Source organism: Asterias amurensis, chromosome 11 (genome assembly GCF_032118995.1).
Source record: "Asterias amurensis chromosome 11, ASM3211899v1".
NCBI classification, from domain to species: domain Eukaryota; kingdom Metazoa; phylum Echinodermata; class Asteroidea; order Forcipulatida; family Asteriidae; genus Asterias; species Asterias amurensis.
Genome location: NC_092658.1, coordinates 16,526,722 through 16,554,121, shown reverse-complemented (window position 1 = coordinate 16,554,121; position 27,400 = coordinate 16,526,722). Strand labels below are relative to the sequence as shown.

At 37.2% G+C, this 27,400-nt stretch overlaps 1 protein-coding gene across 1 annotated transcript; it reads right to left on the bottom strand.

Annotated features, from left to right (window-relative positions):
* Positions 1-237: 237 nt before the first annotated feature.
* LOC139944378 (uncharacterized) lies at positions 238-27,400 on the bottom strand. The gene is made up of 5 exons (XM_071941381.1): positions 26,911-27,400; positions 23,138-23,181; positions 19,305-19,370; positions 13,284-13,347; positions 238-4,464 (listed from the first exon to the last, which is right to left on the bottom strand). The coding sequence occupies exons 1-5, from the start codon at positions 26,974-26,976 to the stop codon at positions 3,841-3,843; spliced, it is 864 nt and encodes a 287-aa protein (XP_071797482.1). The 5' UTR covers positions 26,977-27,400; the 3' UTR covers positions 238-3,840.

Genomic DNA, 27,400 nt, shown 5'->3' with positions numbered 1-27,400 from the left:
ATTATTATTATTATTATTATTATTATTATTATTATTATTATTATTATTATTATTATTATTATTATTATTATTATTATTATTATTATTATTATTATTATTATTATTATTATTATTATTATTATTATTATTATTATTATTATTATTATTATTATTATTATTATTATTATTATTATTATTATTATTATTATTATTATTATTATTATTATTATTATTATTATTATTATTATTATTCATGTTTTGTTGTCCACTTTCTCCTGACTCACTTAGGCTAATGGATTTATCCAGAATTGTCACAGGTTTGTTTATTTCATGTATATGTTAATGTACCCACCGTCTTCCATAGCATTTTTGCTAAGTAAGGTTTGCGGTAAACAAATATGTTGTGAGAAAAGTGGTAGCTCTGAGAAGAGCCGGTTTTCTACTCGACGTTTCGATCATTGTGCTTTGGCCGTCTTCTTTTTTTGTTAAGTTAATATTAGTAACTGGGCAGGGTCTTCAGGTTGTGTTAACGTGAACGAGATTTGATCCACCTCTTAGCATATCATGTAGTGAACAATATATTAATAATGATAGTAATAATCTTCTAATATTCATACAATGGAGGGCAAGGTCAAAAATATTAGCCACGCCAAACCGGAAGGAAGTTATTTCCTATAACTTGCCCCAGATAAATTTCTTTTGAAAACCCTAGTTCAATTCTGCATTGAACTGGATTGCTGTGCATCCATACTATTATACACAAGCTGCCACACCATTACACTTTGTCAATCTATATCTAATCAAGGGAAACTTTTTTTTTTATAAAATAAAGAAAACTGAAAAGAGAAAATGTGGAAGAAACATCAAAATAAATAGTCTCCAACCTTTGGTCACTGGGGACCACATGGCTTCATGCACCATGGTCCAGTTTTTAGATTGCAGGACTTGCAATCACAGGGTCGTAGGTTAGAACCCCACATTGATTACAATAAGTGATGTCGTCTAGGTACTGAATCATTATTTCTTGATTAGTGCAATTCACAATCCTATACCTACGTTAATGTTTGTATGTGAGAAACTAACTTACAAACGAGCACAAATTCCCCGTTAAAACGCTGGGCTTATGCAACACGAAGTTCTCTGTGTTCTTCGCTTTTGTTGGGAAGTAAAATGTTTCTTCTAGATAATTATGCTTTAAAAATGAGTGTAACATTTACCCAAGGGTAAGCTAAAATCATTAATAATACTAAACTGCAATACTAAATAAAAGAGTAACAATTTTAAAGACCAAATTGGTTGTTGTCGAAAGTTTGGTTTGTAGTGATTTGGAGGTGGGGATTTTTGTGAATCCTTCGATCATGAGCAAAAGTTCAAATAGTACAGATGATAACTTTTGGCAATCTGAAGATGCCTTAAAACAACTGAGAAATAAAGTAATTCAAGTTCAAACATTTTGCATTTACAAAATATATATATTTAATCAGATTAACATTATAATGCATAATAGAAAGGAATACATGGACGTTGAGGTAAGTCACGTGATACCACGGATGGGCGTGTCGATGGGAATGGAATTGGGAAAAGAGGAGGGGCAATGTAACTTTGACCCATATAAACCTTTATCACTGTGTGGTCGACTTGATTTAACTACATTCCAACTTATTGTAACCAAACTGAGGCCGGACGAAATAATAGTGTGGTGCCATGTTTGCGCAATGAATGTTGGCTTTCATTACCGTTATTTGAAATAGGGAACATGACCAAGATGGTGATAGTGTGAAAATATGGCAGGCAACGTAGTTTGTAAAACTTTAAAGCCCTTCTTGTACACAATGACCCACGTTGTTACAAGCTATGTCAACTATGTGACATAGGATTTGAAACTTTGCAAGGTGGAAGTAAAGTTAGAAAACTATATTATGGGATTTTGTTTTTTGGAAAGAAAGCAACAATCATGGTTTGTATCTACATGTAATTCCATACCAATCAGCGCGGTTTGTTTATCACCAATATAACGGTCTAATATCAATTAAGGTTTGCAGTAAGACCATGTGTTAATCTCTTTTGAGTAGTGTTGGATAGATTTACAAATTGCACTACCGGGAACCTCACCTAATTAAAGCTTTGTTAAAACTGTTTTTAGATTTATTAATACAATTTCATTGTACAAATTGAATCAGGACAGTATAGCTACTGAATATATATTTCAAAATCCTATTCAACTACTTAACATTTTGTTCCTTTCATCCCATTCTGTTTCTAGTAAAGCTATTAAGGCATGCGCTTTGAGAAAAAAAGAAAATGAAGCCAACAAAAAGTCTGATCGAAGTGTGCATGGCAATAGTAATCTAATAAGACATTACATGTACATGCAAAGGATGTAACAACTTTGACGGTTCACTTCTCAGTGAGCTTGTGATGATGAAGATTAATCTAACGTGGCTCTTTATAGGGAATTTAAGAGGGAAATTAAATCTCATGCATTATTCAAGTTGTTGTAAACTTACACAAAGAAAGGGGGTCAGCTGCCGAATGGCTGTTTTAAAGGTATACGGTACCTATTCATATTATATAAATCGTTACTTCTAAAACAAGTGCAACAACAGTCCTTCATACCTCTTTTAAACGCTCCAATCCTTCGCTTGGAACATCTAATAATTTGAATTCGAATCGTCGAGATAAAATACACCCATTTGGTGATCATTAAAGCATGACCTGAAATACATATACCACAATTCGTGGTGTTTTGTAAGTCAAAGCACGCTTCGTGTTGAGTCAGTTTGCGTAATTATATACAGAAAAATACTCAATATCCTGAAATCAGTTTGAGACTAATCCGAGAGTCAAAATCTGTTCATGATCACTTCACACCAAATATGTGTCTCGTGTTTCTCATCATATTTTCAAAGAACTTCCAACCACGTGGACCTCTGAAACCGACCGTATCATTACGAATCGATGCTTCCACGCAACGATTAACAGCAGTCTTCAGTATCAATCCCACTGCTGCCACCATATTATGGCAATCACACTCCTGCCATGTTATGACAATCCTACTCCTGCTACCATGTTATGACAATCCTACTCCTACCACCATATTATGGCATCCTCCCTCCTGCCACCATATTGTGGCAATCCCACTCCTGCCACTATGTTGTGGTGATGAAAGACACTAGACACTATTTGTAATCGCTCAAAATAATTGTTAGCATAAAAAACTTACTTGGTAACAAGCAAGGGGAGCTTTTGATAGTAAAACAGATTGTGAGAAAAGGCTCCCATGAAGAAGTGTAGTTTTTGAGAAAGAAGAAATTTATCACTAAAATAATATTTGAATTGAATTTGAGACCTCAGCTGAGGTCTCAAATTCAAGCATGTGAAAGCACACAACTTGTGCGACATGGGTGTTTTTTCTTCCACTATTCTCTCGCAACTTCGACGACCAATTGAGATGAAGTTTTGACATGCTACTTATTTTATGCATTAGTTGAGATACACCAAGTGACAAGACTGGTCTTTGACGACAATTACAAAAGGTGTTCAGTGCCTTTAACAAGAGGAGTTAACGATAAGATCATCACATGATCTATCAGTAATCATTACTTTCTGTAGGTGAAAAAAATCCTTCTCGCTATCCCACTTCTGCCACTAGTGATGGACATTTTAAGTAAACTTTGGTTACATTGTTTCATCACGGAACTGTTCCTCATTTCAGACTGTTCCACTTTTAGGAAGAATCTCCGGTTAATATTTCCACATAACTTCCGTTTGTACCGAAGTAACGGTCAGATTTTCGCAGTTTAATCATGCTGTATTTTTCCTCTGTTTTTGTTTGTTTGTATTCTTCTCCCGGATTTCTCTTCACCAGCAAACAGATTCGGGTTCGATCTTCCTGAAGAATCCTCTGGGAGTGTTACTCTCTGTAATGGCGACGGTAACGTCTCCTATTGTCACGTTAGTCACGCTGATCTGAGAGTTCTCCTCCAACGAGTTGCGGTACTTCCTGAGCAGGGCAAACTTCCCCAGCTTGACGGTGTTCGTCGGCGTGGTGACGTTGGAAGGAGATGGTGGCTTGGAGTCAGGACTGGTGGTCGACAGAGGCGTGTCGCTACCGAGGTCGTACGTAGCGCTGTTCGGCGGTCTCGGTACTGTTGGCGACGGCAGGCAGCCGGCCAACGGCGACCTCGCGTCTCGGCAATTCCCAGCCGGTAAATGGCGTTCATTTAGTTGTAAGAAGGCGGGCTTTTTAACGGCTTTCGGTGGGATAATTTCCATCCCGTCTGAGTGTGCAAAGTTACCGTTAGCGTCTGGGCTGTCAATGTCCATATCATTACAGCTGCCGGCTCCATCTTTGAAGCAATCGCTGTCATCATCCTCCTCGTAGGAAATAGTCGTATGATCTTGGTTTATTATCGGTTGGTGTTCCGTAAGTAAAAACCCCTGTTTGCATTTCGCAAGAAAATCCCGCCGTTGATTTTTCAAGTCCTGCAAGAACGAAAGAGATAAAAACCCTTAGTGAAGTATTCAGAAAAAATTGAGCTACCCTTTTCTGCATGTTGTAAATACGCATTGATTGCACAAAACCATTATAAGGTTCATAAATATGCAATATTGCACTTCTAAAACGTAAACATTGCACCAAATGGAAATAGAGACTGTCTACAAAGGAAGCAGGGCCCATTTGCATAGAGTTGCTTTAGGAAATACCACTTAGATATTCTCTGCTTAGCAGATATAAGAACGATACCAGTCACAAAATTTTAATTGTACATGTGACTTGATAGTTTGGGTGGGAACCTTAATCTGGTAAGCATAAGTGTTGTGCTATTAACCTACTCTTTGTGCTTAAAGGCAGTTGACACCATTGGTAATTGCTCAAAATAATTATCATATCAGCATAAAACCTCACTTGGTAACGAGTAATTGAGAGAGGTTGATAGTATCAAACATTGTGAGAAACGGCTCCCTCTGAAGTGATGTAGTTTTCGAGAACGAAGTAATTTTCCACGAATTTGATTTCGAGACCTCAAGTTTTGAATTTGAGGTCTCGAAATCAACCATCTGAAAGCACACAACTTCGTGTGACAAGGTTTTTATTTATTATTCATATCTCGCCACTTCGACGACCAATTGAGCTGAAATTTTCACAGGTTTGTTATTTTATGCATAATGTTGAGATACACCAAGTGAGGAGACTGGTCTTTGACAATTACCAATAGTGTCCAGTGTCTTTAATAAGGAAACTGGGCCCAATACAAGACAGATAGTTTTAACTATTAAAATGTGTTAATTTTTGAGATAATGTTTCACAGCAGTTAAAACGAGCTTACAATCTTAGCGTGAGATTTTCTTGTTCATTACAAACTATCACCACGTGCTCTTTAAAGTATATTAATGTTAAACATAATTTATGTGACAGGCTTCCTTCTCAGACAGCATCCCAATGCATGAAATGTCGCGCGAGGCTCTTAGAGTCGTAGCCTATATACAACATTCAGACGTGACATGAATACAGAATCATGTGGGTCGACGTGATTGAATGTTCACACACAAAAATCAGCCTCAATAAAACATGACGTCGCGAGAAGAAGCCTCAAAATGTCATCAACAACAAAATAATATATTGCACAACTTACGGTCGACATCTGAGACCTTACCCATTGTTTAACCAAATGAATACCAATACTTTCTGGTTCGTTTAGCAATTTTTTCTGCACTTTAGAATTGTCATCCTCAACAATTTTCTCAATTTTTAAAGAGAATTCCCTTCTTTGAATCGATTAATTAAAAAGGCCTACAATTTTGTAAAAGGTCAACGCTTGAGGGCGCTGTTACTGTGACTCCATTGCGTGCATGACATTCTTGTTGACAACAAACCTTCATATCCCGTATGATCAGATGGATACATTAATTATTTACACTATAAATCTTACGTACTTTTTTTGCCTCTAAAGACCTAAATTTACTGTTAATTTATACTTTTCGCATCACGCTCAAGAACGGTCAATTTTTTATTTTTTATTTCTTTATTTGTTTATTTATTTAGGCAAAGAGGGTTTTGATTTTGGCCATGACAAGATGTAGGCCTATGTAATATAATTTATCTGATTTAAAAATCACAGAGCGTACTAAGTATTTACCAATATTGGTAATTACCTTAAAGATGTTCGTCTCCTGAAAAAAAAAAATATGTTACATTGTTTTGCTAATTTCTCAAGAACTACAGCACCTCAGTAAGTAATATTTTCAGGGAAGCTTTCTACTGTCAATATCTTCAAACAGTATAAGTTTAATGTTAATCTGTGGATACTGTGTTTTGCGTTCTACACGAAGTACCCAAACCCCTTCTTTCCTCCTTTTTCCCCTGAAAGATTTTGCCGCCATGTTTAACCAATTGATTTAAAATGCGCAACGAAATGCAGTCATCGTTTTTATACACATGTTAACATTTAAATGACTATCGTAGCTTTATTACTTCTTGCAGAAGAAAAATACGTCTCGCCACCGCCTCCACATTGCAACTGTAGCACAAAAACAACACGACAGCCATTTGATGTTCAGTTCAGTTGTAATATTTAAATCAATTTACACCGGTTTGTGAACAAGGAGTCCTACATCAAGCTTTACAATTTCTCATAAAACCACAACTGTTACTTGAACCCAAACAAAGATAATTGACAATATTATCGAAAGAATAGAAGGAAATTTGCATCGGGGATAAGGAACATACATTTTTGGTTTTACCCATCTACACCGATGTGTGTAACCACTGTTTACTTAAGTGCTTTCCCGAGTGTTGTGAAACAAACACAGGCACATTATTATTGGGTGGGATTCGAACACACGACCTTTGCATAAAAAAAAATAATAAAATAAAAAATAAAAAAAATAACATTGAGGGCATTTCTACCACCGTTTAAGTGCCCAAAACTTTGTTGTCACTGATTAATATTTAATGTCAGTGTTTCAACAGAGAACAATTTTCAAACTATTTAAATTATAGGTTTGGTAATTTCGAACAATGCTCAAATTATAATTATAATCATCATACATAAAAGAGCCGTTGTGGATCCAGTCTGGGTTTCAGGCAACGTGACAGAGAGTAAAAAGATCTTTGCCATCCTTCGATCTCTGGAGACCAGGTATTATACGGACGTTTCATGTTCCACAATATATAAATTAGGCAATTAAAGGGGGACGGATTTTCACGCTCGGGTGATAACCTGAAACAATTAAGCGGGTAGGTCGGTGGGCCCACTCTTTATTAGCAATGTTATGGTGACAAATAGCTTGAGTAAATGCATATCAAAGCTTGTTCTGGTGTTCAAAACTACTAGGTTTAATTTTTTAAGATAAGAACATTACAAATATGCAACATTCTGGAAAAGTTTTTCATTCAAAATAATCGTTTAGATTCAAAAAACTAGTTTGTCTTTAACATCATGCTTTCCTCTGACATACATGGCCATGGGCTTGCAAGCTTTTCACTTCCACTTGAATAAGACATGGACGTGGCAACAAATGGCTGCCCAAAGAGACCGTCTGAAACAGCATAAATACGGATTTCAAAACATTCCACAACACAGACAAACGATGACGTACATACATAGCATTCTAGCCAAAGGATGGTCTGTGTGTCTTTTGTTCACACTGTTTTAAATGATGACACCCTACTGTTTTATCTGTCATTTACATGTAAAAATATAGTAAGTGGACATTTTGAACACACAGTTTTGTTTAATTTCCAGGAAACTTGGACACCCTGTGTCACCTTGCGTGCACAGACAGTCCGCTTTAGACATAAGGAACAATTCACAAGGACAACATGTTTGTTAATATCAAAACGTTATTGACTCTTGTTGACGTTTGTTTCCATGAATTCGGCACGATTACCAGTCCATCAACAAAATACTTATAGGGAATGCATACGTATTGGCAATCGATCTTACAGGCAATGGAGTTGAAAGTCAAACAATAGTATTTGTGTATCTTGTATTGTATCCCAACATTTGCATAGGCCTACAATAGCAAATCTGTGAACATTTGGACTCGATTGGTCGCCGAAGTTGCTAAAGAACACAGAAAAAAAAACACCCTTATTCCACAAATTTGTGTGCCTTCAGATGCATAATAAAAGGCCAGGGCTGAAGTCTTTTATTATTTGTAAATATATAAAAACAAACTCTGCTTTTTAATCAAGATGGTGAGAAAGAGTATTGGGTGGGGGGGGGGGGGGGGGAGGGGGGGTGGGGGACTCAAGAGCTTCACAAACCTGAGCAATAACCGTGGTCGGTAATCTTCATGTCGGTTATTTATTTTGGTTCCCCAATTAATTAATACCTTACCTCTCTCATAGCTCACGTATTGACGGCATTATACGCTTATAATGACCCCAATAGGAAACTATTATATTACATGTCCCCCCTCTGCCTAAATAACAGGTAGGGCTGGGGGAGATATTCACTTCTCTAGAAAACTAAATAATAAGGCCAAATAAAAATAAAAACATGTTGAGCGTTCCCGCCTGCTTCCTTTAAAGAGGCCGTTTTTTTAAATTTTTCTATTAATGCAATAATGTTTTGTACTTTTTCAGAATTAATTTTTAGACAAAGAAAAAAAAAAGGATACTATTTTAACGATCTCAGCAAAGAAAATAATATTGAAAAAAAGCTCAGCCGTTTGAATAAAAACATGTGTCGGGTGGCCATTTAAAAAAAAAAAAATAAATAAAAGAAAATAAGGCCCTTCTCCTTCCTTTTTTTTCAAAAAGGGAGGGACGCTAAACAAGTTTCTTATTTTGGCCTGAGCTGGAGAGGCAAATTACCTCGATCGATATTGTTGTATTATACAGATATCTATTTTGGATGAAAACTCCAAAGGGAAAGTAGTTGGTTGGCCATAGAATATAAATTACACTGAGAATGGGGGCAAGACCATGCAAGCGGAAATTAAATACCTCGGGCATACATTCTGTACGCAGTGTTGTTATAGCGTATTATGAACTGTATACATATTAAATGCCTTAACAGTTTGTGATTTATCTTCCTTTCTCGGTTGTCCCCCTTATTTTTAATTTTAAGCAGCTGATTGATATAATATAAGGGGTCAAACAATATGGCAACCCAAATGAGGTCAATGCTTTCATTCAAATGTCAACACAATCCAAATAATAGATAATAGAAAGATATTGTTTGTCCGCATCAGAAGAAAAAACACGTTAATTTGGCCTCCATTGGGCTATATTACAAACAGTACAAACTGGGTAGAGAATGAGTGACACTGAAAGTCGAGGACTGTGAGGAATGGCGTGGTTCACCTCAGTAGAATTCAAAAATAGCTTCTTCATTTTGCTATGGGTAGTTAGGGGATGTGGCAAAATAATAGCATACGAGATGGTCAGTGGTAAATTGACATCAACAACACAATTTCAAACAGAGAAGTGGTTTGATTGATAAAAAACATACTTGATTGACCTCGCCTTACAGTCTTTCAAAAGGGGTCATCGATTATATGGTTTTGTTTCTGGCAGATCAAATTGAAGAGCAAAATAGCTTTCGTATGTGTACAATGTAATCAGAACCATTACTTTTGTATAACAGGTTTAACATAACCCAAATAGTAACAATACAAATGTACTTTAATAGTTTACAATGAGAACAAAGTACAATTCGAAATAATAGTATAAACCATGTTTGTTTGTCTGTTGGTTTGTTATTTCATCCTACCTCCATGGTTATTTTAACACACTGCTTTCAAAAGTCAAGCATATTGTTTGTTTGCTTTGGATTTTTCCAGGAGATAAAATCAGATGGATTGTTTCAATCAGGTGGGATTCAACACAATATTGAATAATTTAGTCTTAAAATAAAATCGAGTATGCAAGACCTTTAAATGATAAATTCGAAAATGCACAAAATGGCAGTGGCGAGCAGTACACAGTGAGCTACATGTAATTTTAATGTATGTACACAACGATGGATTGTGTGTGTGTACAGGGAATGTCAATAAAGGAAACAGTAAGTCAAGAGATGGTGTACAGTATTGCGTAGACGGTTTCGTTACTCAATAACTCTCGTACTAAAAATAAAAACTTTAGCTGATAAACCTTCAGAGATTTACTTCAGAGTTGCAAAGTATCAAGTAGGTCAACTAACCAGATGTTAAAATAACATTTTGGACTGAGGTAAAATGCATTCAATTAGTAATTTTGAGAGATGTCGTAGACACATAATAAGAACAAATGTTATTCAAACATTTCGTTCAATGTAGGATACTAGTGTACAACTAAACAAACAGTGCCCTGCAGTAAAAAGCACATAATGTCCCTTTGCGGCAGAATTAGGTCAAATGGTCGCTCGATAGTCCCGCAAAACAACACGAGAATATCCGTGGATTGTTGCTTTGTGGAATGACGTTGTGCGATGTCAGTGACAGTAACATAGCACTATGTACAAAATACAAAACACACCACGTGACGCCTGCAAAATGTAAAGAACCAGCAGGGACTGGATCTCATAATTTATGTATCAGACTGACTAACGGTAGTTACGTTAATGTTCTGACTTGAGTTTGCTGATCCGTGGATTGTTTCTTTATGGAATGACATTGTGCGATGTCAGTGACAGTAACATAGCACTATGTACAAAACACACCACATGACTCCTGCAAAATGTAAAGAACCAGCCGGGGCTGGATCTCATAATTTATATATCAGACTGACTGACGGTAGTGACATTAATGTTCTTACTCCCAGTTTGCTGTTTCGAAAGCTACAAGTACAACCTGCACCTTAGATTACAAAAAGGGTGACCTTGTACATTCCAGTGCCTTTCGGATAGGCAAAACACTACACTGGTCGTATGGGAAACATTACCGCATTTTCAATTGAGTTTCCAAATGTGCCCCTTTATTCACATAAAAAGTTGTTGACAATCAGACATTGCAGTCTAAATTTTGTTTAAAGACGTTATGTTGTGTTTTGGTTGTTTTTTTTGAGCTGGATCAAAAATGCCTATCACTTCAGTCCACGCTCGTAGACATTCATGTTATAAACGTATATGGCTACGGCTAATGTTTACATTCCCTTAGCCAAAACCTCAGCCATATGCGAAGTCATTTGATTGTTGTGAGCAATGTTTAGACTCATGACGGCAGTGCTATATGCAAATGGTCAGTGGCAGACAGATTCCATTTGCTAATATGAAACTCATGTAATCATCAGTTATCTAATAAAAGCCTATCTCGATAATCGCAGATCACAAACATTGTGCAACAAAACAATCTCCCGATAGCAAATTTTTGTTCAGGCCCGCGAGTTTGTTTTTGTGCCAAATCAAGAACTATCTCGCACAGTCAGCGCAGGTACGACGCCGTTTTACACAACGTGCCCGGGTTTTAAATATCAAGTACATGGCGATACATTCTTTGGTCGCATAGCTCATGTTTCGTTGACTAAACAAGTGAAACTGCATGGCAGTCCTTCAAATCAATATCATATATCCAGGGATCGGCTGAGGCTATAACGATACAACTATAGCATCCGGTATTGACATAAACCAGTTACAAATTAAAGCACCCGTTGGTTTACATTTCTCTTTACAGGTCCTGCGGCCGATTTCACGAAACGCAATGATTAACCATATCTCGAGTTAGGAAAAGTAATTCGTCCTAACTTAGGATGGGTTCAATGCGTCCTCACGTCTTTGAAAAAGTAACTTGTGTTAAGTCCTAATATTAATCCTCAAATTAGGAATAGTTTGGTGAAACCGACGGCTGGACACGTTTGGTAATTATTTGAACGAGAAATAACCTCTTTCTAAAAAAACTACATTATTTCAGAGGGAGCTTTTTATCACAATGTTTATACTTTCAACCGCTCTTCATTGCTCGTTACCAACTAAGTTTGCATGCTTACAATTATTGAGTAATTACCAATCGTGTCAAGTGTCTTTAAGTGAAAAGTAAAACGGTCGCACTTTCAAGAGAGAGTGAGAGAAAGAGGAGGGTAGAAATAAGAAAGAAAGAGATTGTCGAAGATCAAATATCATGAGATGTTATCAAATCTTATAAAAACCGAAATCAATTGTGTTGACAGCAATTTGAGGAATCAGCCTGCAGCTGAGCGTTTTGGGACGAGAACGTGCCAACATGAGATGGGTTAAACAAACACACTGTATAAAAATAAACTCATGTTTTGTGTTTTGAAAAATAACTTAATTCCATGTCACCTCGTGAATTATTTTCTAATTTAAGATCAACATTTCACAAAGCTGTTAAAAAATATTTTGCGAAGTATAGAGAAAAATCTTACTGAGTAGAAAATGATGCAATGATTTCCAAAGATTTTCAACAACACCCAAGATGGTCATTACAAAACAAAGCTCCATTAAAGAAAAAGGCTAGAACAAAAACATCGTTTTCACCTGAAAACTAACACCCGTCTTCTCCATGTAATTCCCTTTCAAGACAGTGCACAACTTAACTGCTCGTCCATTGAATGTATCGACCCAACTTATTCAATGTGGACACTCCCGCCGTTGGAAAGAATACGTTTCTAAGTGTTTGCGGCGAAACATATAAATTATTTAATTGAGCTGTCAAAATCAAAGATAAGTACACAAAAACAAACAAGGCGCTACCCCAAATTGACCGATAAGCAAATTCGCGTTACTCGTCCCAAAGACAGTTACAAGACACACACAACCCAAAGTTGACTGAATCGACAAAATACTATCAAGATACAGGCTTTCTCACTACTGACCTACACTGAAGGAGATTGACCGAAATTTACAGAGCTGACCAAGATCAATGAGAGACTTTTGAACGCTGGGTGGCAGCAGACTTATGCCACCCCAAGCTGACCAGCGAGCAAGTTCTCATTACTCGTCCCACACCAAAGTTGACCGAACCGACAAGTGCTGCAATTGTTTTAATTATAAATCGACGATTGTCACCGATTCGTTTTTAATTGCAACACTTTTGTCGCGCTAAAACAATTTAAGTTTGACACGGACAAACTAAGACGTTTTGTGCAGGCCTAAGATTGACGGAGACTGACCGAAATTAATCGATACAAGGTGAATTCCGGACTCTTGTAGAAAATCGAACAGGCTTACCGAGTCTGAGGCCTCAAAAGTGTATTTGATTCATACCAGTTTATATAATTGTTCAACATCGCCCTTACTGAGTCTGAGGCCTCAAAAGTGTATTTGATTCATACCTGTTTTAGTTTACTCAATAGCGCCGCCATATTATTACAACAATATACAGTTTGCAAATAAAAACAATAAGTAGTTGTTGTTTACCTTTAGGTTCAGTAGTTTAGCTGGCTTACGACCCGGTCTTCCCTTCCGATACTCATCCGCTAACCTGGACCAAACAAGAGATAACAAAAGTAACGAATGTATTAGGTTCACACTTCAGTTTTACATTACAGTTCTTAGCTGATCAATGATGCAAAGTTAATGTGTGCATATGCAAGTTGTGGTCTCATCTCTAAAATAAACAGTGTATCCCTCAGTTGTTGCTATAGTGATTTGGCACTGGGATGGAGCAATATTGGCTTTCAGCCACTTTCTGTTTCCATTCTCATGTTAAAGGGATAATACATCAATGTTTTAAAGATACTGGACACATTTTGTAATTTTCAAAGACCGCAGTGCCTTTGAGGACAGGTTAAAACTGAATTCACATTTTGGTAAAAAACAAAACAATATACAGTTCGAGCGCAAACGGTTATGTTTTGTCATGGATTATTGTGCACGTCCATCGATCATAAACATCGATTGCTGCATTCCAACATCAACTTTTATTTATTTATTATTTATTTTTGGGATGTTATCACATTTTCTTGACTCTGACTCTGCAATTTGTTTTATTAACAGACAAACAAAGTCCAACGGCACAAATTTGCACTGTAGATTAAAAGAAAAGAAAATAATTGCCCTCGACGGTTACAAATATCGTTGTTTGCCTTTACGGCGCGTAATCTACTTTAATTGAACCTCCCAATTTATATTAAATATTGAATGCTGCTTCAAACAACGTTAACCTCCTAAAATGGAAAAATATATATACATTGTTGTGGTCAAATTTAATAGTCTTGGTTCATAATGATTTTAGGGGGGCAAGAAACTGTGAACGAGTTCTTAACATGTTGATGATTTAAACATTTTGAGAATGTTGCATGAAGCATTGGTTTATATTTGAACGTTATCTAGTTGGGGTGCATCCCACTCGGATCAATCAAAACAATCTACCGTCAATTGGATGACCTAATGGAGTGTAGAAGGTACATCAAACTGCCCTCAAAGTAAACACAACAGTTATAAATAGCACGTTACAAAGATGTCTGCTTAACTAATCCAAAATCTCATTATCTACTTTGTGTTTCTTTATTTTGCCGACCTCTATGTATAACAACGTTCCTGTTAAAACAAGTTATAGTGGTTTGTCAGCAAGGAAGAGTCGACTTTACACGGTCCCTTTGGGGCATCAATAAAGCCAATAATATATACATAAACTATAGCGTCCACAAAAGCAGCCACAGAGCAAATAAAAGGAACTATAGATAGCTCAAGGAAGACTAGACAGTTAAAGGCAATGGACACCTTTGGTAATATTGGCAAAGACCAGTATTCTCACTTGGTGTATCTCAACATATGCATAAACAAACCTGTGAAAATGTTGACTAAATTTGATGAGAGAGAATAATTGAAGAAGAAAAAAAACCTTTGTCACACAAGTTCATATGCCTTGAATTCGAGACCTCAACTGAGGTCTCGAATTCAATTTAAATATTTTAGTGAGAATTAAACTTCTTTCCCAAAAACTACTTCAGAGTGAGCCGTTTCTCACAATGTTTTATACTATGAACAGCTCTCCATTACTCGTTACCAAGTAAGTTTTTATGCTAACAATTATTTTGAGCAAATACCAATAGTGTCCAGTGCCTTTAAGCTGATGGGTGTTGTGGTCACATTAGACATGCCCTCTTAACACTATCCGACAGCGATAGCTATAACATGTCTTCTATTTGATTTGTTTTCATATTGGATGATCCGCTGTGGTTTTATCATAGAGGGTGAAGGGTTTTGCCCGGGGACCCCTTAAGGGCTTTAGGGTCCCCCTGGTTGCGGTAACGAAGTTGGGTATTCGATGACTTATCATGAACCGCAACAAAAAGTTGGACAAACAAACTTCCAAATAATCTTTAATTACTTCATACTTCGAAAATTTCTCGTGATTCCAAGTGCCTTTTATTTGATATTGAGTCAACAAAAACTGACCGTCTCGTCCATTTACTGGCAAGTGAAACGATAAAGTTACCACTCATAATTCTTCTCCGTGGGTAATATACAGATGCCCTTTAGTATCTCATCACACGGATGACATAGCATTTATTTCTCTTTCTGCACTCTTTACTTTATTAAACACTAGCAAATGAAGACCTTGGTTTACACACTGGCTCTGCTTGCTCGAAAATCTATAAATAACTCAAGGCAGAAAGACTCTGAAGCTCCGATGGGAGCTGTGAAATGTATCACTCAGACATGTGAAAGAACCATCTCTGATCATAGAGGAAGGACAGAGGCTCTGATCGATCTATATTATCGATTATAAAACCGATAAACTGTCCCTCAAGGTGTTGTGGGGTGGACTAGGGGGAAAGAAAAGTTGTTCATCAAATGAATGTATCGATCTAATGACTGGGGGAGATTGTCACCATTTGAACAGTTATTGTGTGGTGACATTGGTTTGGTTGATATGGTTATAGGTTATTAAAGTTTTCCTATACAAAAAAAAAGAATTTTAATGTTTTCATGACTTAATATTTTTGAAATTGTTCCACAGGCACTTCAGGCCTACAAGTTACAATTCACTTATAGATGGATAACTACTCATCAAATAGCTTTTAGAGACAATGTAACACAGTTAAGTATCCACGTTCTAGTTTTATGGTGATCAATGGAAAAATATAACATGATCAAATAATTGTTTATTAACTATATCAAGTGATCGATGTAACATGGATAACTAGCTCTCTTGTGACCAGTTCACTATCTACACTAGCTTTCTTGTGACCAGTTCACTAACTATAGCTTTATGTGACCCTGTAACATGGATAACTGTAGCTTTCTGGTGACCAATAGAGCAGATGTTTTCTAGCCTCTGCCTAGTTACGTTAACTTCATTGCAAACTAATCAAAATGTCTGCACTACAATGAAGGTATGAAAAGTTGAAACATTTTACGACTCTACTCAAAAACTATAAACATTGATTTATTCCTCAGGACAAATCAATAAGAGTAGCACTAAATCATTGGAATGATTCACATAAATGACAATAGATTGTGCTAACACTATATGCTAACGTCAGCCCATACATACTCGTTGACTCTGTTCATCAACCTAGCCCATGACAACTGTAATGTTTTCATAACCAACAAACTACGTCATCGATTGTGCGGATCTAAACAGATGAAAGTATCAAAACCCTGTGAAGTTCGTTTTCCACGGCCATTCACCCGTGTCATACACAGGCATGCAACTATTCAGCTGATCAGCTGACGTCCTTTCTTTTCAAAACAGTGCCATAGAAAAGTGAAAAAAAACTGTTAGAAAAATCACGTCTGCTATTGAGCTAGGGCAAATATGCAGTGTCAATTTTCGGTTTTGTTGGTTTGTTTGAAGATGATTTTACCGTCAAGGGAACTCGGCAAACACCCACAAGGGCATACAAAAAATCTCTCTCAAACAAACATTGATTTAAAGTCCATTAACTCGGTAGGATTCGAACCCATAACCTTGTATTGCAGGTCATACACTCAACCACGTGACCACAGTCGGTTGAATAGACCTATCGTCAATTACGAAAAAGCGGCTGAATTCGGTCTGGAATCAGAATGTGCACACACACACAAAACTAGGAAAAACCTTTAAGCAACCGTGACCAAGGGGCTTAACATTGTTGGACGTCGTTATCTCCTCGAAGTTTCTCCCTAAATACTTCAAGGAAATGTGTTATAAAACATTATAAACTTACGGCTGTTTTACCAAAAGGTATACGCATTATCAGTGCAATTCTCGTGTAACATGTCGTAATAGCAGTGTGTTTAGATAAAGAAGGGGTAAATTTTCCACAACAGTACATCTTTCTGTGCCAGGGGAAAGAGGGACAAGTTGGAATTATTTCAGCCCTCAGAATCTGCCCCGTCTGGCACGATCGAATATCAGGCCGTGAAGCGAGAGTCTTTCGAGGTGATGATTTGGCAAATCGAATCGTTCACGCAAGCCTTCAAGGGAACGACGATTACTTGTTTTGTTTTATTTAAGTTGATATTTGTGCATAAGTTGTCGTTATACGATACAAATGCCACGGTAGGTGTTGAAAAGTGCATATCCTGATAGCCTTAAAGGCACTTGGTCTCTTTGGCATTGGTAAAAGAAAATGAATAGGCTTACCAAGAGTCCTAGGCCTAGGGCCTACTCCTAAGTTAGGACTATCTTTGTGAAAACGACCCCTGGTTTCACGCTCAAACTTGATAGGAGGGACCAGGTCGGACACCGAGACAACATATTTTACAGTTAAAATCTGTAGACAAGAGGTTGGTTACAAGACCGGCGGTGAGAAAGAGGTTGTAACGTTTACCAACCAACCCTTCCCCATCGGGTTTAACCACCATTTATCGAATCAAAAAGAAGACTGACGTTCAGATGATGAACCGGTTAACCGACTACTGACGAGCACAATAGACCATGTAAACTTTGTTTACAATAAGTGCGACCTTGTTCATTCTTTGGCTAGTCTGGCAGGCAAGATACTGCACTGGTCATATGGGAAAGTTGACATTTTGTGTCACAATGTCCACATAAATCCAAAAGTTATGAAAGTAACAGCTTGACAAGTTTTGAGATGTGCTTCCTTTCATCATATCAAAAGTTGATAAAAATTGGACAGTGCAATCTCCATGAAATATCAGATTTTATATTTTCTTCCATTATAGGCTGTGTATAAATCGTGCCTGCAGAAAGTCCAGGCTTGGTGACTCTTGTAAACATGTGATGTCACAGGTCACACCTTCCATAGCACATGTCTTCAAGTATACATTAACCGATAAATCTGTAAACTTTCATGATCAATGTAAAACTTGACAAAAGTTCTGTACAAGTATAGCATTACATAACATTATGTAACTGATACTTTATCATGGAGGTGTGTATTTGATGGTTAACTTTTACTTTTAAATACCATTTTTACCCATTTATTTTTTACCATTCATTATGTGTGTGTAATGTTGTGAACTAACTCAAAAGCATAAGCAAGTCTCACAGAACACTAAACAAAATTGCCAACATTTGAAAGATGAACCTTTCGTAAAGTACATGCATACAATAACTCCCTTCAACATGCTTTAAACTCCTTTTCAAGGATCCATACTCGCAACTTAAGATCAAAACACACTGCCACAGAGAGGTCAACACACAATTTGTCAGTCTGTCATGTTATTCGTGTCGTTGTGGGGATGTCCTTGTTTCTTCCTAAATTAGTTTACCCTTTGTTCACAGCACCGAGGAAGTCACATACCGAGAGAGCCAGTTCATGGGCATGCGACGCCCAGGGTGTCCTAAACCGGTGCTTTTTACTGATGTCTTTAAAGGCACTGGACCATTTGGTAATTGTCAAAGACCAGTATTCTCACTTGGTGTATCACGACATTATGCATAAAATAACAAATCTGTGGAAATTTGACTCGATTGATCGTCGAAGTTGCAAGTAAATAATGACAGAAAAAAACAACCCTGCTGAACAAAATTGTGTGCTCTCAGAAGAATGAGAAATGCTTCATGCCTCAAGTCTTCCTCAGATTCCAATAACTGAGTGAATCAATTAACCTCTTACCTAAAAAAAAAACCACTTAAGAAAAAATAAATCTGTGAAAAAGTTGGACTCAATTGGTCATCGAAGTTGCAAGAAACTAATGTAAGAAAAAAACCCTCTTGTTGCCCAAGTTTGTGTGCTTTTGATGAATGAGAAAGGCTTCAGGGCTTTCTCAGATTCAAATATTTTAGTGAGAAATTGCCTCTTCCCCAGAAACTATATGTTACAGATACAGAGGGAGTCGTTTCGTCACAATGTTTTTTTGCTATCAACAGCTCTCCATTGCTCGTTACCAAACACGTTTTTGTGTTACTATTTTGAGTAATTACCGAGTGTCCAGTGCCTTTAAACCAGTGTTATATAAAACCCTGAGCTTTTGAAAACACAGACAGGACGTGTTCACACTGATACTTAATAACAGGAACACACTGATTGATAATCATACCTTTCCTCGAATTCCAAGATCAGCCCGGGGTCCAGAATGTTGTCCTTGGGCTCCCACGTGTTCATTCTGAGGGGAAACAACAAACAATCAAACTTCAGTTAAGCTTCAATTCAAGCTTTGTATTAGAAACTAACAATACAACTGAAGTTTAAATAGTGAGGCAGTTTGCTTTTGAGCTATCCCTAATTAAGTTGTTGTATGTTGTTTGTTGTTGTATACTTCTTCAACGTTACTTTAGAGGGAACCTTTATATGTTTTTTCCTCACAGTATTCTGTTCATTGCAGTATTATTTTGGGGTCGATTTCACAAAGATAATCAAACACTGCAAAAACTGGGATGTTAAAATTGACACCACCATGGATGCTGTCACATGTAGATATCCAAGAGATAATCAAAATGTACATCATAGGTAGGGTGCTAAATATAACACCAATCTAACTTTTTTTTGTTTAAAGAAATCGGTGTTAATTTAAAATCCTGCGTTCCAGCTGCCAAAGAATGGTCTCAGTTTAAGACGTGATATTGTACAGTGACGTAATAACAGTAATATACGACTGAGTTGAGAGCTATACTTAGCAGCTCAGAAGCAGCGTCACGTGAACAGGCCAAGGTTTGCGATCTCCTAAAAGAATTAGCATTTTTAGTTGTGAGTTTTATCAGCGTGTACAACTACAACAGGCAATATCCACAGAAATCCGAGAAATCCGAGAAATCCGATCAATCATAGCACTGTGACCTCAATTACAGCTATCAGGGGACTCTTGACTTGAACCGGAACTACAACCTATAATAGCTCTTTAAATATTGGCCAGCCTTGGTCTATCCATCTATCCTATTGCTCTATGGTTCTAATAAGCGCATGCAAAGCTCACTCTTAATAAATTAATGTCAACGTAAAATACCATCTAGTTACGTTCCATGCATTAAAGGGCCTGGGGTGGATTTCACAAAGAGTTAAGACTAGTCTAATGTCGAGTGAAGACGAGTTATTTCACAAAGAGTTAAGACTAGTCTAATCTCGAGTAAAGACGAGTTACTCGTCCTAACTTAGGACTAGCTATACGTTTTTCATATCTCCTACAAGGACTAACTCTTTGTGAAATCGACCCCTAGACACTATTGGTAATTACTAAAAAGATATATTAGCATAAACTTGGTAACGAGCAAAGGGTAGCTGTTGATAGTATAAAACATTGCGAAACAACTCCCTCTGAAGTAAGCTTAGGGCCTACTCTGAAGTAACGCAGTCATTGAGAAAGAGATACTTGCTCACTAAAATCTGAGAAAGACTGCAGGCCTGAAGCCTTTCTATGGCATCTGAAAACACACAAATTAATTAATTAGCGCAACACGGGTGTTTTTTCTTTCCTTATTTTCTGGCAACTTCGATGACCAATATTGAGCCCCAATTTTCACAGGTTTGTTATAATGCATGTATGAATACTTGTCTTTGAAAATTAAAACATGTCCAGCGCCTTTAAAAGTCTCAGAATTTCATATTGCAGCCCCTCTCATTGGGTCAAACTTTGACCCAGAAACAGGTTTCTGCGAACCATGGAGTCAATAATGAGCCTTGTGAAACCATACGGGTTGACGTGAGACGCGCCGATGGATGCCTTAAAGTCACATGACACCTTTGGTTATTGTCAAAGACCAGTCCTCTCACTTTGTGTATCTCAACACATGCATAAAATAACAAGCCTGTGAAAATTTGAGCTCAATTGGTCGTCGAAGTTGCGAGATAATTATGAAAGAAAACAAAACACCCTTGTCACACGATGCCGTGTGCTTTCAGATGCATGATTTAGAGGTCTCGAAATCAAATTCGTAGAAAATTACTTCTTTCTTGAAAACTACGTTTTACTTCAGAGGAGCTGGTCCTCACAATGCTTTATAATATAAACCTCTCCCCATTAATCGTTATCAAGTAAGGTTATGATAATAATTATTCTGAGTAATTACAATAGTATCCACTGCCTTTAACTCGAGTTAACGTCACTCTCAAGGATGTGGTATTATTATTGATAGACCTATCATCAGATGTCGTTGGAAACCTTTTCGCGGAAAAAGCAGGGTCATTTTTCACTGAAGTCACTTATTTGAGTGTCAACTTGCCACAAGTCTTAATTTACATCTCATGCGAAGACAATTTTGTGAGCCCTTAGTGTGGCGCAAGCATGTAACTATATTCTAACTCGAAGAATTGCTTCCAGGAAGTAGCAGAGTTGAGCGGCTTATGTGTTCTTATCCTAATCACTATGCCATTGTTGACATCTACTCTTTCCCCTCCCATCCCATCCCAGTTCGGTTCCGTGAATTGCAAAACGAACTAGGGTATTGACTGGAAATAAAACGTGGAAATGATCGTGAAATTGAGGTTATCAATATAGTAGAAATTTGAAGGCAGCAGGGTTGAGAAAGATATTAAAATTGTCTAATAATTCCTGTATGCATTTGTAGGCATTATTGACATCCACTCACCAACGGCAAGTGAGTTCCAAACTGAATATGAGCACTAACTCTCAGTCTCTCAGGGCCCTTCCAGGTTGGTTCCGTATATTGCAAAACGACTGTTGGACATCCGCATGTTTTGATGAAATCAATTAATGATGAAGTGAGGGGGGGGGGGGGGGTGGGGGTTCCCGGCTATCAAGGTAAATTTGATCGCAGCTTTCATGTGAACCTTTTTGTCAAACCAAGATATTGAAATGATGATGGACACGTCACATGACATCATTGTGTTAAGTCGCTTCCCGTTGCGTTTAATCAGGCGTCAAACAGGAGCAAGTTCGTTTATTTACACTTCATGACCCACTTAAAAAAACACAAGCACACACAAGGAAACGGGCCTACAAATAAATAACACCAAGAAACAAAGCAAATTACACACTGTTTCGTCGGTTAGGGGTGGTGTTGGAGTTCAACAAACTCTATGAAAACTCTTCCACCAAAAGATGACTACAATGAGTTACAACAATCTTACGGGGTAACCTTCACAACCTTGTGATGTTAAGCTTCCTTTCGTGGAAACAAAAGGAGGGCGTTGTCGAAAACATACGTCACTGATATACAATGTGTACATCACGTGACGCAGAGTCAACGCCCATTATTTACATCACCGATAAGAAGGCTCATGACGTCATTTATCACGCCCGTATGACGTCATTTATAACGCCCATGACGCCATTTATCAAACCCGCTTTTAAAGCAGAGCTTTGTCGATAAATGGCAACGGGCCTCACGAGAGGTTCGTCGTTCTCTCGGTCACATCGTCACGCAGTCTCGAGGGGTGTCGAGGTTCGCGCGCGTACTTCAAGTCTGCAACAAGCCGATGACTATTGTGGGAGTTTACCCCCTCTACCGGCGAGACAATATTCTTAGTCGACACTAAATGTAATGTGGGCAGTCCTATAAACCTTTCTATCAGGCCGAGTTTTTGCCAACCGAGGTTGGACAACTATGGAAAGCTCAAAAATGCAAATAAAAAATGAAAAAAACAGAATGTTACACACATTGACATAATATTGAAAAATATATAAAAAGTTTGTTGGAAACAAACCGACAAGTCATAAGGGATATTTCAGCTCATAGTCATGAATCTTTACAGAAATTGTTGAATTTGGTCAACAGGCACACTTTGTTTACCACCAGCGGAAGGGTCTAATAATAACCTTCATGAAATAGCTGACACATAAAAAATACCAGAAGGGCACACGTGATCAGTGACGTCATCCGACACTGTGAGATCGGCAGGATCTGTCGATGACGTCATGGTCATGCGCCTTACTCTTCTGCGAAACTGTGACTACGTAATGATTCTAAAAATACATACCTACTCGGAAATCCTTTCCATTTGACGAGAAACTCGTTTCTCCCCTGTAAAAAAGATAAAAACGAAGAGAGAAGATTATTTTAACAGTTGGACAAATACAGGGTTTCAATAGAAGGGGTGGAGGAGGGGGGGGGCATACCCGTAAATACTAGTATTGGTTTAATTAAAAATATTCAAACATCGCAAAAGGGTGAATTGTGCTTAAATTACAGAGTTGTATGTACATTACATTTGTTTTTTAAATTACATAAAAAAATAAAGAAATACAGAATAAAAATAAAATACTTGTATTAAAAGTGTATTCACGTGGGCCAATGATCGCAAAAGGGTGAATTGTGCTTAAATTACAGAGTTGTATGCAAATTAGATTTGTTTTTTAAATTACATAAAAAAAATAAAGAAATACAGAATAAAAATAAAATACTTGTATTAAAAGTGTATTCGCGTGGGCCAATGATCGCAAAAGGGTGAATTGTGCTTAAATTACAGAGTTGTATGCAAATTAGATTTGTTTTTTAAATTACATAAAAAAATAAAGAAATACAGAATAAAAATAAAATGCTTGTATTAAAAGTGTATTCACGTGGGCCAATGACCATAACAAAACAATTTATTGCATGGGTAATCAAGCACATACAAAAGACAAGGAGAAGGGATGAGACGAAAAGGCATACCGAACCATTAAATTGAATTTTAAGTAAACCAGTTTAAAGTGATTGAGCAACAAATGAATTACAAATACACGTGTAAGCAGAAATTAAATATTCCTTGTTTATGACAAATTAAAGACAGTGGACACTATTGGTAATTACTCAAAATAATTATTTATCATCATAAAACCTTTATTGATTACGAGTAATGGGGAGAGGTTGATGGTATAAAACAATGTGTGAAACAGCTCCCTCTGAAGTGACGTAGTTTTCGAGAAAGAAGTAATTTTTCACGAATTTGATTTCGAGACCTCAAGTTTAGAATTTGAGGTCTCGAAATCAAGCATCAGAAAGCACACAACTTCGTGTGACAAGGGTGTTTTTTCTTTCATTATTATCTCGCAAACTCGACGACCGATTGAGCTCAAATTTTCACAGGTTTGTTATTTACTGCATATGTTGAGATACACCAAGTGAGAAGACTGGTCTTTGACAATTACCAATAGTGTCCACTGTCTTTAAGAAGGGATGCATAAACAAAGAGGGGACACTCAACAAAATGTTTGCTCATGCATTGCTAGTTCTTTTTTTTAACAACCATAACGATATTAAAACGTGCATGATACGGTATGTACATGACCAGCGATTCTGATTTAATTGCACACCTTTCTAAAACATGGGTTACAATTCGAACAATTTTACCAGAAAGACTAAATTGCAAAAAAAACTTATAATGGAGATTATGATGTATACGCCAAACACGTCAAACAATGCATGACGTCAGAGCAAGTTGGCAAATTGTCGATTTGTTTTGAAACGCGTCGCTTAGGAAACAATGATGGCATTGTTTAAAGTTGCCACGATATCGTGACGTCATCATGTGTTAATGTGATTCTGTAACAGATTTTATTTTACCTCAGGAAACCAGGGTGGGGGGGGGGGGGGGGGCTTATTCACTGGAGCTTTTTTCCACAGTGCAAGTGTGTGTCGACTGTCGAGTATACTGTTTATTGGTTTTGAAATTTCGTAACTAACACAAGTTCTTGCTTGAGGACGTAGTATCATAAGTGACTACAGAATAATGTTGACATGTATAAACTTAAAGATGACATTAAAAAACACACTTAAAAAACAGCTTTAATGCCGTGAGTCACGTCACGTCTCATGTCTGTTCGAGACAAGTATGGCGTCTCTACAAATTACACTGCAGGTAAGTATAATTAATCCTAAAAGAAAAGCATTTGAGGAAACCCAGCTCATACTTCCCCTAATCAAAATGAAATAATTAATACACAAATAAATAAAACTTAAATAAATTAAAATATATATATAATGGTAATACAAATAAAATACAAAATAAAATAACAATGAAATAAAATAAGTAACAAATTAACGTAAAGTAAATAAATAATCAATCTAAAACAAAGAAATACATGAGTAAATTAAACAAATAGACCAAGAACTGTTAATAATTAAAATAAAATAAAAGAACACAAAGAACAAGCTGCAACGCCTATTTACTGTCGGGAAAACGGTATTTGAAAATAGAAACGGAGGAGAGAAAATATATAACCGGTTTATGCAGTGTACAAACTAACAGATCCAGCTAGAACTTACAAGGCGTGGGTGATTTGGCCCACTCGTACCCGCGGGCTGCCTACCGTCTCCAATGACATGGATCAGCAACATGTCCACATGGTCCATGCGGCTTGATTGTTATTAGCTGGACTATAAATATATCACATTGTCCCAGAACATCTCTCTACGATGCATTCTCGACGGCAGGCCAGACGTGTGGTAATTTTTTTAAATTATGGTGTTGCAGCTTGTTTGGCTGTTCTTAAAAGGCACTGGACACTATTGGTAATTACTCAAAGTAATTGTGAGGATAAAACGTACTAAGGAATGAGCAATGGAGAGCTGTTGATAGTACAAAACATTGCGAGATACTTCAGGCATGAATCCTTTTATTTGGCATCTAAGAGCACAAAAATGTGTGCAACAATTTATTTTTTTCTTCCAATATTCTCATGCAACTTTGATGACTAATTGAGTAAGAATGTTCACAAATTTGTAATATTTTATGCGTAATGTTGCAATATTGGGATACTCAGTAAATTTATATACTGATTTATCCAATGAAATATTTATTTGGTGTAATATTAAGTTTTGAGATACCCCACTAGCACTACATATAAACTGTGTGAACCATAACGGGCATCTACCCTTAGGCCAATAGTTATACGATTACTTTAGTGTGGCAGTATCCAAGAATGATGTTGGTCTGTCAATAGAGGAAATACAATAAGGCTAATCTGAATAAAATAACAATAAATAATGACCACAGCCAACTGTTTTAGACCACTGCAACAACTATTTAGTTACACCACTGGCACTTTAACTGGGTAGTAACCATTGACCACTTTTACTGACCTTGAATGAATTCATGAGCTAATGACTAATTGATTACAAACTAGTTAAGCTATTTAAATCGGCTTCCGTGCGTGGGAAATCAGTCTACTCCTCAAAGAAGCTGCCAGTAGTTTGTGGACGGGATTATCAAAATCACTAAAAGCTTTGCTCAAATCAAATAATCAATCATAATAGAGGTCGTGGGTTCAAATCCCACCCGAGTAAAACGCCTGTGATTTTTTTTTTACCGGGCTCAGGAAAGTTAAATTAGGCCCTTAAGTGCTAACACACATCGGTGTATCCATGGAGGTCCATGGTGTATCTAAATCACTTTGGTCACACCAAATAATCAAATATACAGAGGTCGTAGGTTCGAATCCCACCCACCAAGATTAATATTCTTTATCCCAGATGTGAATTTAAATCTCTTAAATCTTTTAAATAAACAATTCTACATCTAAATCTATACCGGTACTCGGCAATGTCTTTCAGTAACTTAAAGGAATAAATAAATAAAAAGGTAGAAACAGTCTGGTTCCGTCTATATATAATTATCATATAATCATAATGTAAACATAAACATCGCCAGTGCACTGCGTATTGACATGGAGCAATGAACATTGGTATTGCTCTGTGTTATTTACCAAGACACAAGGAACAAGAAGATAATATTGATTGCGTAATAAATAAGATCCAAGAATGCATTCTCACCTGTCTCCTTCGCCTCTTCTTGATATAATCCGCAGTGAAGACTCTGTCTGTTTGTGTTTCCATCATGGTGGCCTCCTTACTACACGTGGTTGTATCTCACAGTACACACGGGCTGTATACCTCTCAGCTCAATCTAGGCCTCCGTGGATCCCTACAGAGACCATTACAGTGTATATTATCCCAATGTAGTTCCCACACGCGGTTCTCAATCTGCCTTTATATTATACCGATCCATACACCACAAATCCGTTAGCTTCACTGTGTTCTGATGTCGCAGTTTGTTATGATGACGATGGGCTCTATAATATATTCAATGCTCTCAGTCCGTCTGCGAGACACGTCTACAGTTGAGTGGCCCCAGTGCGTAGAATGAATCGTGTTGACAACGTGATATCGAACGTGTGGCACCGTGTGTGTTGGCCAATCATCAACCCGCCCTCCGAATGAGCCGAGAGATAGAGTGCAGTGCTCGTATATTTTACCCGGGACT

Coding starts and splice junctions, on each gene's coding strand:
- LOC139944378 (XM_071941381.1), bottom strand. CDS start 26,976: ATGATGGAAACACAAACAGACAGAGTCTTCACTGCGGATTATATCAAG. Junction 23,182..26,910: donor AGAAGAGGCGAAGGAGACAG/GTGAGAATGCAT, acceptor TCTTTTTTACAG/GGGAGAAACGAGTTTCTCGT. Junction 13,348..19,304: donor ATCTTGGAATTCGAGGAAAG/GTATGATTATCA, acceptor TGTTTGGTCCAG/GTTAGCGGATGAGTATCGGA.